At 31.8% G+C, this 16,938-nt stretch overlaps 1 protein-coding gene across 1 annotated transcript; it reads right to left on the bottom strand.

Moving 5' to 3' along the window:
• Positions 1 to 9,771: 9,771 nt before the first annotated feature.
• On the bottom strand, positions 9,772 to 15,510 carry LOC133318650 (serine/threonine-protein kinase GRIK1-like). The gene is made up of 13 exons (XM_061520688.1): positions 15,179 to 15,510; positions 14,778 to 14,973; positions 14,262 to 14,655; positions 13,640 to 13,714; positions 13,512 to 13,556; positions 13,153 to 13,227; positions 12,338 to 12,425; positions 12,069 to 12,193; positions 11,515 to 11,610; positions 10,773 to 10,839; positions 10,560 to 10,675; positions 10,375 to 10,453; positions 9,772 to 10,245 (listed from the first exon to the last, which is right to left on the bottom strand). Exons 3-13 carry the CDS (start codon positions 14,583 to 14,585, stop codon positions 10,100 to 10,102), a joined length of 1,236 nt encoding a protein of 411 aa, XP_061376672.1. The 5' UTR covers positions 14,586 to 14,655; positions 14,778 to 14,973; positions 15,179 to 15,510; the 3' UTR covers positions 9,772 to 10,099.
• Positions 15,511 to 16,938: the final 1,428 nt, after the last annotated feature.

The raw sequence follows: 16,938 nt of genomic DNA, 5'->3' as shown, positions 1-16,938 counted from the left end.
ATGAATTAATTAAGGGAAATTGAAAAGTTATGTCACAGGAATATAATTTTTTTTCCTACCGATAGATAAATAACAACGCCAACCCTTTTCTTTTTCTTTTTTTCAAAAAAGTTACTGTGGACCCCACAGGCATTGTGTCCGCAGGAAATTAGAGGTTTTGTTTTGTTACATTACATGCATAAACCCCATTAATTAATATGTCTGCAAACTAATCTAAACACTGCCGAAATGCAAAACTATCGTAAAAATCAATTCAATCCAAAAATGTAAGTTGGTGGGTGAGGGTGCTTTTTTAATGATTTATAATATTTTCTAACACACTCTCTCACACAAGAGCTCACTGAGCTTGAAAGATAGACAATGTACAATCCCACTTACCTGTACTAAGAAAATTCCACAAGAGAAAGTGGGGGCAGTGAAAATCGAACCCGGACACCGATGCTCTAAAATCATGTAAAGAACCAATTTAACTCAAAAACTTAAGCTAGTATGTGAGGACTTTTTTAACGATTTATAGTATTCTCTAACGAAATGAATAAAAAAAATACATACAAATAGTTGCTCACCTTATACTAAAAAAACTCCATGATATTTATTTTTAATCAAATTAACAAGTAAAACATTAATAAATATTTTTCGATATTAAATACACTCCATTTTCTTTTTCTAAGAATCCCATTTTATAAGAAAATACAATTTAACAGCATATTGATAGAATAGATTCAAAATATATACTTCATGGAAACCCTTTATGATTTAGTAACTTTTAATTTTTAAAGATGTCTTTGTTTTAATGAGGGTTAGTATTTCACACTTAAATCGATAATAATGGTGATCGCATAAACTTTATCGTAAGAATAAAAATATTGTTTAACTTAAAAAAAACGTCATCCACTCAATACTAAAAAAAAACGTCATCCACTCATCCAATCAAGTAAGAGGAAGCGTGAAATGTTAGATTTTCCGTTGGGCGCCTTCGATCGTTAATATAAATTGCGATTGTATTTGAAATATTGTGGGTAATTTGAAGATGGGTTTTATAATTCTCAATTAACATTGAGAATTACAATGTTCCTACACATTCTTTGATTTTTGTGCTGACATGAGTCTTATATATAATTTTTTTTAACACATGAGTTTCACATGTTTTTTATCTCTACAATATGAGATTTAATTCTCCTTCAACATGAGAATTATAAAATCCTTTGAAGATAGATTCTGACCGCTAGAGAAAACGAGTATGAAATGAAAGTTGAAAATAATTAAGCTTAAAAAATAAATGACAGTTATTAAGTTGAAATTGAAGAAAATAATATGAGTTTAATGTTTCTATGGTAAATGTAAATAAATTATTTCTCAAAATGATCTCATTTTAGGTTAAAAAATTATAAGGTGAAAATTATTATAACTCTGAAATAAATTATAATTATAAAAATACCTTGATTTTAGCTCAAAACGACATCGTTTTAGACTCAATGTAGATAACTTATCTATATTGACTGCAGAAAAAATAAACCCAAAAAATATTTATCATTTTAAAGACACAATTTTTTTTTATTTAAAATAAAATGACTAATCACATTAGATAAATATTTTCTATCTCTTCAAAAACGTTAATTAAATACGTAGTGTATGAGTCAGTAATAAATTTTTTTGATAGTAAAAATATCCTGCTTCTATATTTATTCACCTTTTAAATTCTTTTTCCTCCACAAAATAAGGAGAAGTGAGAGAGAAAGTAGTGTGATTGAACTATATAATATAATTTTTAAAAGATTTTAATAAATATCTCAAAAAGGTGAGATTTATAATATCAAGTTATGAACAATCATTTTCGAGGTTTATTTTTTTATAAATTTTTTTTATTTGGTGCAATCACAACACAAATATCTAAATTTATGGTTTTAATTTATTTGATATTATCGCACCCTCGTTAGTTTATAATGTTATAAATCTAAGCAAAACTAAGGAGACGTTTGGTATAAGAAAAATTTTTTATTCAGGAAATAATTATTATCAGAATGTAATGAGAAATATATTTTACTGAAATGTTAATAAAAAGCTGTTTGATAGACCCATATTTTCCAGAAAAAATAAAGTTAATTTTATTGAATTTATGTTTGGTTGGTTATGAAATATTAGTGAAAATATGAGGTTATTTTACCAAAATATTCCCACTTTTACATTTTTTTTATTCAAACATGTGTTTGTATATCCCGAGACTCCATTGGCAGATCAGAAACATATGTCTAATCAAATAGTATTGGATAACAATCACACGGCAATGACACAATACAATTATTAGGGTTATTTTGGATAAATTTTTCTCAATTTTTGTGCGTCTTACACTGAAAAGGAAGAAATCCAACTAATCTGTAGTATTATGTGTTGGTTGTTTGTCTTTTATTTTACACAACAAGTCGAATTCTAGGAGTGAAAATTTTTCAAGAAAAACTTTATTACCAAACATTGCATTCTTTTTTATCCAACCTCACTTTCTCAAGTTTTTACAAATAAATCTTCTATCAAACAGCACATAAAAGGATAAGAAAAAGTTTTCAAATATTTTGAGCCAATGATATTGAAAAAGTTGACCAACACAACTTATATTTGAGTGAATAAATCACAAAATTTAACTTTCTTTAAAAAGTAAACCTTTTCAATAATCTTTACCCCTGCCAAAAGAAATATATTTTCAACAATGTACTCTTAGTTAGCCGCTTTTACTATTTTTGAGCAGTTCAACAGTTAAATTAGTTTTTTTTTTTTAAAAAAAACTGAATATGTTTAAAGGGAAAAATATTTTTGCAGTTAATGCAGATAAGTTATCTGTATTTATTCTCAAAATGACGTCGTTTTGGTATTGAAATTTTAAAAAATTATAAATATAAAGACTATTATAACTCTGAAATAAAGTAAAATTACAAAAACATCATAATTTTCGCTCAAAATGACATCGTATTAGACTTACTGCAGATAATTTATCTACAGCAAGAAAAAGTGAATCCATGTTTAAATGGATGCGGTTAACAGTATAACTTTTTGAATGGTAATATGTTCCTATGTAATTAGAATATAAAATCCGTAAAAGACTAGAAGAAAGGTCCAGAACCATATAACCAATAATTATGCGTAGCAAGCATATATACGAAACTTTCTGATTGGAGAATCAATTGTATCTCTATCTCTCCCCCTAAAGTTGAATTCATCAACATGTCTTCATACAACAACTAACCACTTACTTTTTCCATCTTATCTACTGTATAATTCTTTGCTTTCATCATAAATAAATGAGTCCACGTGTCGATCAGGTGTAACCTCATCTGCTAGTATATAAACTAATAAACTAAGCATAAACGGCAGAAATTCTCTATTTGATGTTGTGATGATAATGCATAAATATAAAGAGAGGAATTGATAATACTAACAGCAACATGAGAAGGTGGAAGAGAATCTAATACCTTTTCTTTATTCGAATAGAGAGACAGGTGAATCTGAAAATCCCCACCCAATAAATTAAATAAAATTAGGAAACAGGATTCATCATGCCACTTGTCGACCCTCAAAATCCTTGTAGCTTTTTTGTAGTACCACTACCCGAGGCGGAAAATGCAGGTGAGACAATCAAATCACGCTATAAACCTCTTTATAAATATACAAATACAAGTATTTATGGCCCCTCTCCATTTTTAAAGGACAATAGAACATTTCATTTCACTCGCGCGCATATATATATATATATATATATATATATATATATATATATTCTCTTCGGTCATTTCAATTGATATGGAGACAGAAAAAAAATAACTTTTTCATATTATAACTATATACTTCCAATAGTACATATTACATAGTATAAAAAAAAAAAAAGACACAACTTGTGTCCTTAAAAGGACACACACTTAACTCATGTGTGTACCCGTAGTATATAGTTAAAAGAGGTAACACACACTTAACTCATGTGTGTACCCGTAGTATATAGTTAAAAGAGCTAACTGGAGATAAGTTTATCTTAAGTAGCTGGAGAACTACATATATATAGAGATAAGATCCTTTGACACCTCATCTGATAGTCATTAGATCAAAAAATATCAACGACTCTAATTTGTAAGCATATGACATCATTGATCTTTTTTTATCTAATGACTATCAGATGAGGTGTCAAAGGATACTACCTCATATATATATAGGTAAAATCATTTCTGCAGCCACTTTACATACAACAACGACAGATGTATGGTTATGATTGTCCGCAATTAATGCTTTCATCTTTTGTATGGTTATGATTTCCCGCATTTAATGCTTTCACGTATATATATATGGCAAGTATTTGATTGCTGCACGTACAACAGCTGCAGAAATGTAAACTCTATATATATTACGGGTACTAAATCATAACCGTACAAAGATTGATCAATGGTGACAAAGGAAGAGAGATAAAGAGGGAATCATAACCATTCAAAGGTGAATAAATTAATATAAGAAAATAAATAAATAAAACGACGTAATTTTGGGGTGGCCGGAGATAAACTTATCTTAAGCTGCTTGAGAAATATTTTTCCATATATATATATATATATATATATATATATATATATATATATATAAAGGTTTGTCCTTTTAAAGAACACAAGTTGTATTACAAAAGTTATATACAAAAAAAAAAAGAACTCAAGTTGTATCCTTTTAATTAATAACACTATGTATTACGGTAATACATAATTATAATATGAAAAATTAGTTTTTCTCTCTCCTCAGACACTTTAGCTGACGTGGAGAGAGAAAAAAAATAATTTTTTCATATTATAACTATGTATTATCAATAATACATACTACGTAGTATAAAAAAAATAAAAAAAACACAACTTATACCCTTTAAAAGGACACACACTTAACTCATGTGTGTGTGTTATCTTTCCTCTTGTTGTAGGATGAAAGTTTTGTTTTCGTACAAAGACACCAACACTATGGGTCCAATTATTCAGGAGAGAGAGAATTTTTTTTTTGAAGTTGGCTCCATATTTTTCTGAGTCTGGTAGGAAGACACAACTGTCCTGCAACATAACACTTATATTTTTCTCTCTCTTTATATATATATATATATATGAGGTAGGATCCTTTGACATCTCATTTGAGAGACGTTAGATCAAAAAAGATCAACGACTATGATTTGTAAGCATGTGACACCATTGATCTTTTTTGATCTAATGGCTATCAGATGAGGTGTCAAATTTCAAATTTGACACTGGTGTCAAAGTATCATATATATATATATATATATAGAGGTAGGATCCTTTGACACCGGTGTCAAATTTGAAATTTGACACCTTATCTGACAGCAGTTAGATCAAAACAGATCAACGACTCTGATTTGTAAGCATGTGACACCATTGATCTTTTTTGGTATAATGCTCTCAGTTAAGGTGTCAAATTTTAAATTTGACATCGGTGTCAAAGAATCCTACCTCATATATATATATATATATATATATATATATATATATATATATATATATATATAGGCAAGATCACTCCAGCCTCTAACACCTTTATTCTTTCTAAGAAACAAATCAATAAAACTTCCAGAACCTCCTCTGCTGCACCGAATGTTGAGTCGTTACGTCAGTCCATGGTAGAACTACAACAGCTGTTACATGCAATGGTAGCCCTTGTTTACTAATATTCAAGGTGTTTTCGGGTTTAGTTAGAGTTAAAATCTTCGATAAAATAAATTTTTGGAATTTTTTTTTGAGGTCAGAAAGAATTCGCTTCCCTTTTAAAAGGGGATTAGTTTAACCTTTTCTCTTATAACAGTAATTCAGTACATCATCTGTTTCAACGAGAAGTTAATCTTAGGAGCTGTATTCGAAAAATAAAGTGGCCAAAAAATTATGTGAGAATACTTTCAAATTATTTAAAAAAAAAGCACAAAAAAGAAGAAGGAAAAACACTTGTGTGTTGGGATTCAAATTCCCTGCTGGATCACAAGTGAGGCGCCACCAATTGAAATCAGCAAGTTCAATACTTAAATTTGATTAAAATTGAAACCGTTACTTTAATTTGTAATAACCTGTGTTCGATTCAGCTCACAGGATTGGTATTTGGTGGAAAGTATGAATATATATAGAATAGACTTCATACAAAAAAAAAATATAGAATAGACTTATACTTTGCCTAAATAAGTTAGGTTTTGAGTTTAACGCGATCTAATTTTTTAGCACATTTAAATTTAGGGGATGGTTATATTGTCTATTTATTTAATATTTTTATCTTTATTACTTTTATTATTATCATTAGATTAAATTTAAATTAAATTTAAATCAATGATATCAAATAAAATAAATTTTTTGATTTTGTTTCTCTTTCCCTTATTTTTCTCAACTAATTACGTATTATGTTTCTTTCTATTTCAACGGTTGATTTAACTATGATCTAACGATGACAAAAAGATAATAAGATTAAATAGGTAGACAATATAATCAAACTATAATATTTTATTATTTATATAATTATTTTATTTTAAATAAACGTATAATATAGGCCAACTTATAAATTTACAGATTAAACCTTTTAAAAGTAGGCATATGACTTATTTTTTAAATAGATTTTTATTAAGTTAAAACTTATTTTATTTTAGTAAATATATAGATTATATTAGGCCTAACATAGCTCAAGTCATAGGTCCCTAATGAGCCACATGGTTTATTTATCTCCTTAGTATAAAGTATTACATAGGAATGGACTAACCGAGGAATATATAAGTGTAATGATCCATAAATTCTTTGTCTTAAAATTTTTGATTGAGATTTCATGTCAAATTCATTCATTATGGTTAATTTTTTGTGTATGTCTTGAACTTATTCTTTATTTTTTATTTTATTTACACAATTTACATGCAAGTACGAAATTATGTATATAAATTTAAATCTAAAGTGTAAACAAATATAAATAAATAATAAATAAAATCAATTCATGTGATTATTAAATTTCAAATTTAACATACATTATAATATTATGAACATTTTTATGTTTATTTATTTTTCACTTAATATTTTCTCTATCAAAATATTTTTTTAGAATATATTATTAATTTTTAAGATGAAAGTAACTAATTCAAACATAATATGTAAAAGTGAGGTAAAATAACTTGTGAAATTCTATTCTTAAACGGGAAATAAAACTTTCCGACTCTAATTTTTTTAATCCATTTTTTTTCTTTTATCATAACTTTAATAGAATCCGGTTATAAACTCGAAAGAACAAAATTTCCAATTATAATTCTCCTGTTTCTTCCCGGCATTTGAACCTGGACTATCAATTATCATGGAATTGTTATTCAACAATTACCGTATAGATCAGGGATGCAAGTTCCAAGTATAATTCTTGTTATTTATGGACATGTTAACAAATTTTATTTCCTACACGTATAAAAATGTATGGGATTAATGTGAAGAGAACTGTAAAGAATCTTGAGATACACCACCAAAAGCTAGCTCAATGTGAGATTATATATCTCAACAAGAAGAGAGAAAGAGAAAATATGAATCCTATATATTTTTATGTATGTACAGGAAATAAAATTATCTCCTAGAATATAAGATATATGAAAGCCATGTTAATTCTCAAAAGAGAAAGAAAAAAATGGAAAGAAGTTAACCAAGACGCAAGGCAATGACTATTTACTAAATGACAAATGAGACATTCATTTGACACAGAATTTCAATTTAGAGAATATTACTATGCATCCTTCCATCTCCAGTAGTGATATCAGCATCAACTAATGGTCATATGAGGTAAAACTTTCCCTCAAATGGTGTACCAATTTCCTCCCTGCTCTACTGGCTAGAGAGAGAGAGAGAGACGTGGAGAATAAGACTTGTTAGACATGGTTGAAGAATTTGAAATTGCACGTCAAAATGGAAAACCCAAACATAAAAACAAATGCTTGGGCAGGGTGGTGACGATAACACAGCCAAAAACTGCCTCTACTTTTGTCTGTTTCCGTGATTGAACAAGGCTTTTCTTCAAGAGTACAACGCGTTTACGACAAGGAGGAGAACTAAACTGATGCAACGAATATGAACTTTATCACAATATATTATATAATAGGGAAATATTAATCGCATATGTGAAGTGAGATCAGTGGCGGACTCAGGAAAATTGTTTTATGTCCGCACATTTAACGACGGAGGTTCGGAGGCAACGTCGCCGAATTTTTTTTATAAAGAAAGTTTAAATTAACGCTCGAACACGCTCATAATCTAGTTGCTTTCATAACAAAGGATGAAGAAATCATCGGAATGGGTACGTGACAAAGGAGAGGAAGAATAAATTTTCTCTCTAATCAATTTACGTTGCTACGTTATTTTAATCATCTGCGTACGTTGCTAACTAATATAAGAATAAATATCTTTTTTGATCCCTAACAAAAAATTCGATTCCCACTTTAGTTCATTATAAAAAAAATAGTCACCTAGTCCCTATGAAATTTAAAGTGGAGATCTATTTTAGTCTTTTTGAGGGACTAATGTAGGTCTTTTTTGAATTTGTGAGGAACCACAATTTTAACTAAATTGATCCACTTTGAATTTCTTAGGGACCTCCTCGAGACTAATTTTTGGTAAGGGACTACAGTAGGGACCTTTTTTTGTTAGGGACTTAAAAGATATTTACTCTTAATATAAATATTGAACGAAGAGATAAATAAAGATCTACATGGCTACAAAAAAAAAAACTAAAATTCAAAATTTCATGTCCGCACTTGCGGACATATGCGCTCACCTGTGTCCCCACTGCATGAGACAACAACTCTCTCCTACACACTCAAAAAGATATGGGTCCCACTTTAATTTTTTCCCTTCTTTTCCAGTGAAATGGGACCCACATAAAATTGTGAGTGCAACATGAGATAAATATCTCCTGTTGCATAAGAAAATATAATCCCTATATAATAAGGGTTTTACTAATCTCATTTAACATAAGATAATTATCTTATGTTGTAGAGAGAAAATTGATGGGTCCACCATTACAAGAAAAAAGAAAAAAGTGAAATACAAAAATCGAAATGAAAAAAAATAAAAGATGATATCTTATGTAAAAGTAGTTACTAATATTTTCCGTATAATAATGGTTGCAAATAGCTTTTTGAGTTGGAACTTCTCGGTTCTCTTCTCGCCTTTTCTTAGCCAAAGCATTTTAAAAGTAAGTACAATGCTAGCTTCTCTGCCCTTGAATTGAAAAAGCAGCTTCTTCTCTTTGCCAGGTGTAGTCATTATTAATAGAAAGCAAAAGAATAAGAAGGAAGAAGTTGGTGAAACAGCACTTGGGTCCCGGGGTTGGCAAGAATGCACTGTAGGAAAAAGACCTTGGAAGCTTTATAAATTGGAATAAATAAGAATTATGTTACATGAAAAAAATTGACATCATACGATCACTATCGACAACACAAAGTCTTTGAATTCAATGCATTTTTCACTTTCTTTATTATCATCAAGTTTGTCGTTTTCTTTGTAGGAAAAAAAAAATATTTATGTAACAGGACAAAAGCAAAACCTTATAAATTTGATAATAAAAAACCGATGTTCAAGCTTCGTGTGGATTGTAGGATCAATAATCACAATTCAGCATATGCTTGAGCAAAAATTAATCCGGAGCCAATATTTCTATAAATTTCGACTCTTCAAATTAACTATAAAATTAATTTGAAGTATAAGATGAATCAAAGATGAAGAAGATATTTAAATTTTTTCCAAAGGTGATATATAAAAATCGAACCAAGACCTTTTCTTTTTCACTTATTCAGCTCTTTTGCTACCAACTAAACTACCACCGTTTGGTTGAGCAAAAAACTCATTATATGCGAATAAGTATACAAGACCTCTCTATCAAATGCATCACCATACAAAAATAAACACGACTTGTTAACTTATCATTGGCAACAGGAGCTGTATGTACTTAAATTCCAAGGATTCTTTCAAGACTTCCTCTATAATCATAACATACGTCCATAAGGTCAAAAGGGGGGGCGGGGGGGGATCAATGGGGCTTTTCACTGTACGTAAAGAAATCCAACTTAAAATCATTTAGTCAGTATGGGTCAAGCAAGCATATTGCTGCCATCAGAGTCTTCCCTCTCCAGGCTATTGCGTTTGCACCAACACGAGTACTCAGCAATTGGCCCATCATTCCCAATAAACCAGACATGCTCCGCAACATCGTCCAATGTCATCCTTAGTCTTGGGTCTGCAGAACACAAAATGCAATTGAGAACCATAAAATGAAGAGCAGGACATGCAAAATAACAAGGAATATTTAGTTATGTGACAATGTCCCTTTTAACAGGAACTGACAGAAAGGTTGGATGTCATGTACCTTTGCAAAGTAGTCCTTCTATTAAGTTCTTTAACTGCGGGTCAATGTCATCTGGGAGTTCTAGAGGATTATTGACTATCTGGATAAGCAAAAAAACAGTATGCTCAGATTTCTGTTGTATACGCTGAAAACATGCAACAAAGTCTGTTTAATACAAGAGGGCAAGAAATTAATATATTTCTTACTCGGTCATAGGTATCTTGAAGTGTGTCTCCGAGAAATGGGTATTCACCCAAGATCATACAGTACAAAGTAACTCCTACTGCCCATGTGTCTGAAGCTTTACCGTGATAAGTAAGGCCTGAATAATATCAGCAAGCAAAACTTCAGTGATAATATGTACTTTAATAGATTCCTAAGAGCAAAGTATCTTACAAGCTTGAAAACAAAACTGCAACCTAAACAACATTCTGGTGCAGTGAAAACAGGAGTTCCAGGTGATCGCCGAAGTTCATCATTACCATCCTGCAAAATGAAACCAAGTATAGGTTCCATGTTAGTTGCTAGATAGATCCTATTAGCCATGTAAAGTCACCAATATATCTAAGGAAGAAGCGTGGAAGCGGTGCGTGAATGTGCATGGGGATATAGAAAACATTAAATAAATCAAAATATTCTAAATGATTGATTACTCATTTCGAGGAAAAATCACAACTTCCTAGGTCCTGACCCCCACCCTAAGATTAGCAAAATTCTTTTATTACAACTTCTTACGTCATTGATAGAAGGAAGATTAGGCATCAAAAGTATTACTATGGACCTGCCAAAATCACACATTTATTTGCAAAAACTAGGGAAGAAGGGAAGAGAGAGAGGGGTTTAGAAACAATCAAGATGTGGGTGGTCAGGGTGGCCTAACCAGAAGATTTCCCTCTGCCATTGGATATTTGGAGGGATAATATGGATAAGATCCCATGTTAGCATTTTGGATGACTTTCAAGTTTCAAGTATTGACAGAGTGCATTCATCAGCATTCATATCTTTCAACTAATCATATTTCAATTTTCACACAGAAAAAAATTTATGTTGGTCCCATGTTGTACATTTCAATTTTCACACATAATATAATGTCAGACACTCAGCGTAAACTCATCAGCTTCCATATCTTTCAAGTATCATTGAGTTCAGTAATTAAATTACCTCAAAAGCCTGGCTGACACTGAAATCTCCTATCTTCACTGTGCCATGACGAGTAATCAACAGATTATCAGGCTTTATATCCCCATGCACTATATTCTGCTTTTCAAACAAACCAATAAAGAATCACCATAGTAACATAGTGAAACTATTCCACAGCATTTATCATGAACGAGCCTAATCATCTACAATAAATAATATGTCCGTTAAGAAGTTTATTAGCATGCATACCTAATATCATGTATTTCCATTGCTATGCAAAAGAAGTACTTGCAGACAACTTTAGACTTAAACTTTAATGTTAAATGTTTCACACAGACAAACAAAAAACTAGTTTTAAGAGCATGAAGGATAATGTGCATCAACCTATAAGCTATCCAACTAAATTGCAATAGCGTCTACTTTTGTTATTCAATTTATAAAAATGTAAAATACATAACTAAAACAACTAGACTAAGAAAACTAAAGGCATAAGATGGAAGGGGAGTGAGTGTGTGTGTGAGAGAGAGAACTTTGAGTCAACATTAAGCACAAAAAGATTGATCGAGAGATAATACATGAGCATGAAGATATGCTAATCCCGAGACTATATCACGCAAGTATTTCCTAGCAGTTTCTTCACCTAAAGCACAAGGACGACCAGAACCCTCACAAACCCATTTGCCTTCCACATATTCAAGTACTGTACAAGAAAAGATTAGCGGTTAAGCATAAGATTTAAAAAAGATTCTTATTCAAACTTGAGGCTCAAATACAGATTTAAAAATTTCAGGAGAAGCAGTCAATCACTTAATAACAAAGTCAAGAAGAAACTAGTGATGAGTACCCATGTATAAATCATCCGACTCTGGGTCATCAATCACCTCAATGAGATTGACTATATTAGGATGTTCTATCATTTTCATAATAAGTACCTGAAAATAAAGTACGTGTGTTTTAAACTACTGCAGGAACAGTAAAGAATATCTAAAATAATTGAGTTAACAATTGTAATAAATCATAAAATGCACAAACTAGGAAGTAAAATAAAACACAAAATCTTGTCAAAAGAAAAATTGTTAAAATGGAATGTAAAACATTGGCAAGGGCAAACCCTGGTGCACAAAGCTCCCCGACTTTGTGTGGGTAGGGGTGAGGTTCAATTGTATGCAGCTTTACCCTTGTATTTTTACAAATAGGCTATTTCCCAGACTCGAACTCATGACCTTTTTGTCACAAAGGAACAACCTTGCTGCTACTCCAAGGCTCGCCAGCAATGTAAAACATTGGCAAAAGAAAAAGATATTTCTATTTTCTAACACTGACCTATATGCTAACTACTGTATAAAAAGAATCACAGATGACAATAGATTCCATAAGAACAGTAAGAGACATCTAGGAACAGCAAATTAAGTAATATTTACACATACTGTCAGTGGATATAAACTGCCAAATGAAGCAGTAGCCGCTAGGTAATAAGCAAAGCAATGACCAAATTTGATGTATTCCCGTGAGAATAACATTTATAGCATACGTTATGGTTGAAGATATTAAAAAGAAGAAACCAATGCCCTGACCATGGAATGAGGTAACCTCCCCCCCCCCCTTTCCGACCCAAAAGATTAAAAATAAGATAAAATGAAACAGTAAAAAGAAATATACCTCACGTAAAACATCAGTCATGGCAGTTTCAGATGGTGCGACTCGAAGCTTCAGTAAATGAGACTTATGAAAGGCCTGTGGTTCAAAAGATTTAAACTCAATAAATCACAAGCTGTACCCTTATATTGTCTTTAGTAACATTGTACACATGCATGTGGCAGTGAGCCTTTGATTGGTTCATATGTATTTATTAAGTCTCCTAATAAAATAGAATCTGCAATTTATCAGTCATAATAGCTAGTCCAACTATCTATCTATGTGACACTACCCTATTATCAGGAACAGTGACAAATGTGCTGTTACAAAAGCCCTGCTATCAAGAAGCGATCTGCCTGCCTGCTGTTACAAAGGTGTCCTACCTTAAGTGCATAATGCTTTCCATCAACAGAACTTCGATAAAGAGCCTGCAATGCATATTAGGAAGGGGCTCAGGAAAGCGTACTCATTGAGAACAGGGAGAGCATAATTCCACAAACGCTACACTTACCACTTTGCCATAGCTTCCAGAACCAATCTTATACTCTCGAACGTACTCATTTATCATCTTGCACCCATTTTCATCCTGAAATGATGAAAAAAATTTAAATAAAGGTTCTCACAGAAAAGATATCCGATATAATAGAGAAGTTTTGCTTAAATACAAATAACCATTTAGATAGGTTTAGACACGCATTGAACTTAATGCAATTAAACACCAAGACTAGCATACATGATATACACACTGGAAATTTATGATTACAGGTGGAGAAACATAGAAGAAAGCAGCAACTAAGAATAAAGCAATCACCCCAATACATTTCAAAGTTCTGCCTTAACTTGATTAAGTCACCAAAAATGGTAAAAATAGTGTCTAAGAACTAAAACCAAATTTGACATGTAGCACTCCATCAAAATTAAGAGTTATTTTATAATTGTATTAGAAAAATTTCACAAAATTCTGTTAAGGTTCTGAAAATCATGAAGTAATAAAAATACAATGAGTGCAGTTTTCACCAATAATTAACTCATGATCATTCGCATATCAAAAATTAGCCAACCTAGTCTTGATGTTTAACTATACATTGAAAGTAACTTTACAGCAAACACAAAAAAGCTACTCCCACAGTTACCTCTGAGCGAACAAGTTTGTGAGTCTCCTTAACAGGAAACCGCCTACAAACCATGCCATTCTGTGCTCTAAAGTTCAAAATATCCTCCGAACGATTGGGAAGAGTAGTTTGCAGCTCACTATCATCTCCACTGGTGGCGTTACTAGTAACATCGCCACTGTAGGAGAACTCATCACCATCAGTTTCTCCATCTGACAATAGCTGGCGGGAGAGAAAATTGTTGATGCCACGCTTAGCCCGGTGACGTCTGGGTTTTTTGATGAAACCGAAGCAACTACAGCAGCCCATCATTTTGGCAAATGAAAAACTCCTATAATCTTCCATCACAGCATCAATCTGACTCACGTATTTTGGCCCAAATCAAATATCCTAATAACTAAGTTCTCGGATGACCCTGTAAATAGTTTTCACAGCAAGAAGCTTATCAGAAGGGTGAAAGCCAAATTGGATTACCAGAATCGCATGGATAAAGCACAAAATAAGAGTGTACTTTCTACTTAACATGAAGATGCTTACCTGGTATATATGAGAGGAAGGGAAGGGCTTCAAGCCCTGGTTAACATTGCTATTCTAAGGGATGCCATTCAGCTAGGTGGAGAAAACCGCTCGAGAAATTAAACCCACTACGATTCACACCCAACATTGTGATAACTCCAGTTTATAACAATGGTTACAGGCTCAGCCCACAATTCACCAACAACAATTCGTTGACCTTTTGCATGATGAGCAACATGGAAAAACAAAAAATAAAAAAAATAAAAGAAAAAAAAGCCACCCATTAATAAAATAACATTAAATATTGGGAGTAAAGAAAAAAAGAGACAAAATTTCGAATAGAACAGAAGCTTCAGACGCAATCAAAGAGACACGTCAATGACAGAAGCTATTATATTATAATAAAAGGTTCAGCGATTCACCTCTTTTTTAATTTTCTGGGGGGGAAATACCAAAATTGAAGAACCCTATCTCTGCAGCTCCAAAAGCCTTAAATTCCAGCACGAACGGACGGCCTTTGGAGTAAAATTCGGAACCCTAACTCCAAAATTCAATCGAGAAAGCTGAAATTCCCTCTCGAAGGAAGCGAAAATCCTATTGCAATTGCGAATGAGGAGGAGAAAGCGATAGAAGGAGGAATCTAAATGCAGAAAAAACCCTAAGTGGAAGACATCAATCGGGTAGAAGAGAGAGGAGGATGGAAAGTTGGGGGTGTAACTGAAGAAAAAAATATGGTTAAATGAGCGAAATGTGAAATTAAAGAGGGGCAGCATAGCAATTTAAAATTTCGATTCTATATTAGTTCAGTTTTAGGAGAAAAATAGAAATCCAACAGCGGGATAACAGGTTGGCCACGTTGGGATCACTCATCACCATACTATATAAATACAGTTATAACTGTTTTTAGTGGGGTTAATAAGCAATTTACAATATCATGTTTTAGTTGAAATTGATCATAATAAAAAATATTTACAGTTGGCTAAGGGTTTGGTCCATACCCTTCAAGGACGTGGGTTCAAACTTCGCTGGCTGATGTGAAGACTTTGTTGGTGAGTGACATATAATTCTTCCGAGGTTTTCCCTGACCTAGTGGGATACCGGTATCTAACTCCACTTAAACTTTTTTATATACAAAAAAAAATATTTATATCTAATAATACTAAAGTTCGGTACAAATGAATGTGATCAGATTTAGTTAAATATATGAATCTATTCTCCTCCCAGTCTTAAAAAATACGTCATTTAGCAATTGTTATGCATTAGTCATAAACAAAACTTCTAAATTTGTTAAAGCGGTGATGTCTCAAAAGTTGACCATTTGGAGAAGGTTTCTCTTTTTCCTTGTTCCGTTTTTTCAACTACTTGCTAAGTACTGATATCATCAATCTTTTGAACAAATTGATTTTTCTTTTAATATTCCAATCGATTTATCGTTTCGCGACTAGTTCAATTTGAGACGGATTCTAGGATTAAGAATTTAAACCCCTACTAAAGATGATATTGAAAAAAATCGAACACATGCTCTTACCACACTCAATTCTATGGCGTAACTGAGCTAACATCATTTGATTCATTTGAACAAATTGTTGATAAGCTTCTATTTTGGTTTGTGCTTTGTATCATATTCGTAACCAAGACAAATAAGGGCCTACTATAATGTTTCCCACGATACTCTTTTTCTTAAATCTTATAGTGGTCACATGTACTAATTAAAGTTTTTTTTTTTTTTGAACTTCCATAACTTGCACTTATTCCTCAATAATGGAAGGTTCAATTTGTCAGAAAAGGCCCACAATTTCTTGATGACAATAGAACGCATCAAGGATTGAAACCACGACTCCTGATTGCTTTGCTATTAGTTAGAACTTAGAAGCGTTGGGTTGAATCCTATTGATTAAACTTAATGTATTGTATTTTAAATAATTCATACACCCTTTTTCAATACAATAAAAACTTCCCATATAATTACGTCAATACAACTTTTCTCATGAGGAGGAAAAGTCCAAAGTTTCAGCTTGCCTTGCAGGTTTGGAACCATCAAGTAAAATAAACGTATCTTGCATCAGCCCAAGACTTTTCTTTCTTTACTTGCAAGTGGGTCTAAAATTTTTTTTTATAGTAAACGATCAATTCAACTTAAAAGTGAAGTTTATATCTTTCTAAGGAACAGTGGCGCCAAAGT

Source organism: Gastrolobium bilobum, unplaced genomic scaffold, assembly GCF_033153095.1.
Source record: "Gastrolobium bilobum isolate Gb01-03AN ecotype WA unplaced genomic scaffold, APGP_CSIRO_Gbil_v1 utg1425, whole genome shotgun sequence".
Lineage (NCBI taxonomy): Eukaryota > Viridiplantae > Streptophyta > Magnoliopsida > Fabales > Fabaceae > Gastrolobium > Gastrolobium bilobum.
The sequence above is the reverse complement of the archived record's forward strand: the minus strand, read 5'-3'. Positions and strand labels throughout refer to the sequence as shown.